The sequence below is a fragment of the Cryptotermes secundus genome, unplaced genomic scaffold (assembly GCF_002891405.2).
Source record: "Cryptotermes secundus unplaced genomic scaffold, Csec_1.0 scaffold2524, whole genome shotgun sequence".
NCBI classification, from domain to species: Eukaryota; Metazoa; Arthropoda; class Insecta; order Blattodea; family Kalotermitidae; genus Cryptotermes; species Cryptotermes secundus.
The window spans coordinates 40,055-44,290 of NW_019735011.1; the positions used below are offsets into that span (position 1 = coordinate 40,055).

General features: G+C 37.3%; 1 protein-coding gene across 5 annotated transcripts in view; it reads right to left on the reverse strand.

The window, feature by feature from the left end:
* LOC111869228 (vesicle-fusing ATPase 1-like) overlaps positions 1-4,236 on the reverse strand; it is a 28,982-nt gene that overhangs the window by 19,616 nt on the left and 5,130 nt on the right. For 2 of the 5 annotated variants that reach the window (XR_002843634.2, XM_023860568.2), the window contains exons 2-3: positions 1,915-2,073; positions 7-671 (exon numbers count right to left, since the gene is read on the reverse strand). Coding sequence is in view for 2 of the 5 variants with exons in the window: in XM_023860568.2 (XP_023716336.1) it covers positions 521-671; positions 1,915-2,073 (310 nt within the window). In the remaining 3 variants the exon portion in view is untranslated. Of the gene's footprint in view, positions 1-6; positions 672-1,914; positions 2,074-3,263; positions 3,697-4,236 lie in introns of those variants that run through there. The other 3 variants (XR_002843633.2, XR_002843632.2, XM_023860569.2) reach the window with 3 other exon arrangements.

The following is a 4,236-nucleotide window of genomic DNA, read 5'->3' on the forward strand; positions in this document are numbered from 1 at the left end:
GATATTACACATCAAAATCTAATCAATGGAATTTTTACAGTTTCCAAACTTCTAGTCAGTATTTCTACGAGTGACCTGACTATAACACAACAATAAACAAAAACACATTTTATGTAGTGTAATGAATTATAAATTATTCTCTCTTTAGGTATATAATTGGAATAATAAAGCAATTCTTATAGCCCGTATGATTCCAATTTTGAAATAAGGGATGATATTGCTAGCAACTGCATCTTCCTTGCAGGAGGAAGCAGGATATTACACATCAAAATCTAATCAATGGAATTTTTACAGTTTCCAAACTTCTAGTCAGTATTTCTACGAGTGACCTGACTATAACACAACAATAAACAAAAACACATTTTATGTAGTGTAATGAATTATAAATTATGCTCTCTTTAGGTACATAATTGGAATAATAAAGTAATACTTATACCCTGTATGATTCCAATTTTGAAATAAAGGATGATATTGAGAAAACATTCTAATGTGACACTTGTCTCTTCCATAAAATGTGATTTTAGTTTCTAGGCGAACCCACGCCTAGTTCTTCTTCTGAAAGTTTAGTAAAGTCTTCAAGGTTAGTAAGGAATGTCACAACTCTATTCTGCTCCTCCACCTGGCGAACCATGCCAATCAAATCCAGCAGTTTCTTCATGCCAATGAACACCCTGAACAAATTAGTTCCATTAAGTTCCAAATAAATGAATACCTTTATTAGCATAAATCTAAATCTGAGTCTGTGTTGGAATTAACTGTATATTTCAACTATACAGGGTATCCCAGGAGGAATGAGCCTGACTTCCGGAGGGTGTTCCTTATGTTGAAGTATGCTGATATAACCCAAAACACCTATGTCCAAAGTTGAACGGTTAAGAACATAATGGCCCGAGAAAAGTGTGGTCTTCTGGCGGGTCCACACACTTTACCTGTCAGCTGACTAGTCTTATCTATGTTTGTCCTTGAGTGTGGTGATGACGGCTCACGTCAGCCCCACACATTCACATACCAGAACACGCAGTCAGCAATGTCACATCAGTGCTTGCCATTCATGTGTCATGTATAGTGCTTGGAACTCTAACGACAACTTTGACATGGCATGCGAGTTTTCTGTAGTTCGATTCAAAGGCTTCATGTCACTCACAAGTTAATTTGATGTTGTTATATTTTAGCATCCTGTTGCACTGATTTATGTCCATGATTTATTCTGACCGTCTTACAGTGCATACATTTATTCACCTTACTCTTCTCTCTTGCACTACATGTTTCAGCACTAAAGTGCCATCTTCAGGTGCTTTTCTATGTACGTCGAACTACTTCATTGCATGCCCTGTTGTCTTTATACTAAAATAACTAAAATATATATTCGTCATATATAATGATAAATTTTAAATGTTGAAACTGTTCAGGATTTGTCATCCTTATGTCGTATCTCAATACGCGATAGGTGTGACTCGCGTATTGAGATACGACATAAGGATGACAAATCCTGAACAGTTTTAACATTTAAAATTTATCATTATATATGACGAATATATATTTTAGTTATTTTAGTATAAAGACAACAGGGCATGCAATGAAGTAGTTCGACGTACATAGAAAAGCACCTGAAGATGGCACTTTAGTGCTGAAACATGTAGTGCAAGAGAAAAGAGTAAGGTGAATAGTTTGATGTTACGTACATTTTTAACATTACAGAAACCACATATTCCTGCCAGTTTTAATATGTATTTGGTAACCAACAAGTGTGTAACAGCTGTCAAATTTTCACACTTCTCTGGCCATTATCTCCGTAACCTTTCAACTTTGGACATAGAAGTTTTGGATTCTATCGGCACACTTTAACATAAGGAACACCCTCCCAAAGTCTGCCACATTCCTCCTGGGACACCCTGTATATTGTGTATTACATACCTGTGACCATGTATCTTGTGATATATTGATGATAAATCGTCTTTAGAGAAAACACTGGACCGTTCAAGAACAACCATTAAATGTTTTGCCTGTGATATATTTGGAACATGAAGAATAGCTCTGAATGCTGAGAGTATTCCCAAATCTTGTAATACTTTCCTAAGCACAGAAATAGGAAAATAAATTAGTTTAACCATTCTGCCATAAACCAATAACTGCTCCAACATTCTAACTGCAACTCAGTACAACACCTTCATTCAATTACAGTTTACAGGGTCTTTAAAGTTTTCTGTAACTTTGACAAATCTTCCATATAGACAGTAATTAAAAAAAGAAATCTAGCCAAAACTGAAAGATATATTCATTATACTGTGAGATAATTCATTTTGAACAGAAGAATATATAACGAGGAGAACCAACCAGAAGAAAGTGAAATGTCCAACAAAGCCACCTTACATAACTATCTTAAATTTAAGTTACCAGACTGTTTATAAATTTCATTCACTTCTCCAATTCACAACCTATGACTATGATTTCAGTATCAAATGACATTTAATGTGATAAAATTCAGTTTCTCCATGACATGTTTCAGTTGCAGATGTAGCCTTCTCGGCATCCTGTTCCTGCAATAGCTGTTATCAATAACATAACACAGGCATCATTATTATTTTAAGGAAACATCTGTGAATATGACAATAATATCATTTACCTTAACACTTTTACTGGCGTGGGAGCGTTTTAATGCCTGGATGATGCCAGCTGTTCCCTGGCATTGGCGTGTTTTAGCGCTCTGATAAACTCTTCCCTTCTCTGATCTCTTGGCACTCATCAACCAAAGACATATATGTGATAGTTTTTGTGCATGGTTGTAAAAAACCCTTGTTAACTTTGTGGGGGTCTATATTACTGTCAGAAACCTTCGAGAAGGAAAAGGTCAGAAAATATTTCACATTCATTCAGTTTCACCATGGCTTCTCGCAGCAAGTGTAGGAGTGTTCCTACAGACCAGCTGGAAAGTGTTGTGAACGAGATTTGTGCTGATGATGATAGTGGCGATGAAATAATGATTCCTGAATTAGATGAAGTTGATAGTGACAATAATACAGTGACGGACAGTGATCCACAAGACAGTAATCATGAACATTTAGCCACCACGAGTGCGGTTCCTGACACGCCCATGTCATGGATGTACGGAGACATTGTACCAACAATAGTTACATTTACTAGTAGTTCCGGGATCAAAACTGAAAACTGATATAACACATAAAATGCACCCCTTTTCATGGATTAACATTTTTCTGGATGACTTAGTAAATCACATCACAACTGAAACCAATCGCTATGCTTACCAGCACTTCAACACACGAGTTAGCTCCACACTCTCAAGAACACAATTACAAATATGTCACACCAGATGAAATCTGGACATACTTAGGAATTGTGTTCATGACAGGAATCAACAAATGCCCTGAAACTGAAGACAACTGGTCCACTAGCCCCCTATTTCACACTTCATGGTACGGACAAAAGATGTCTTTGTGGCAGTTCCAACAGATTTCAAAATTTCTTCATTTTGCACGACCAGCTGACTGTGAAGATTGCCTGTATAAAGTTAGGCCAATTACAGACTCATTAGTGGGGAAATTCAGAAACACATATATCCCTGAAAAGGAAACTGCAATAGATGAGGGAATGATCGCTTTAGTAGTAGACTGCAATTACCTTTTCCGATTTCTATTGGTTCACTAACATTATTGTCTGAAAGATTAGTTTCTTTTGCAATTTCATTTACTTGATAAACTTTACTTGTACTCTTTATCCTAAAAAATGATTCTGAACACCCATGACAACTGGAATGTGTCTGCCCTTAATGCTCTCTGCAATGAGTCACGTCAGCTTGTCCTTGCCTCGAGGATTAAGATGCAAACCATGGACAGTATGTTCGCTCCTCAATATTGAAGAGACATCAATCGCATCAATGTGGGCCGCGCCGACCTCCACAAGCGAACGCTCAAACCGAAGATTAATCTCCCTTACACACCTGTTAATCCATGGCTTGTCATGTCGCCAGAAAAGACCAACAAACCTCACATTGGTGTGACTAGTTTTCTGGGCAATGTCACTTAAATCTTTCTCAATTTGATAATTGAGGTTTCTCTCCAAACTGTTACCTGGCCCCCCAACTATAACTACCTGATCTTCCTTACTAAAACCTTTGCACAATTTTCCAATGTCCCCAGTGACATTGCTCAGATCAGCATTGGGCTTGAATATGCTGGTCACAGCATATGCATCTCCCATTGCTTTCTGTAGCCTCTGCCC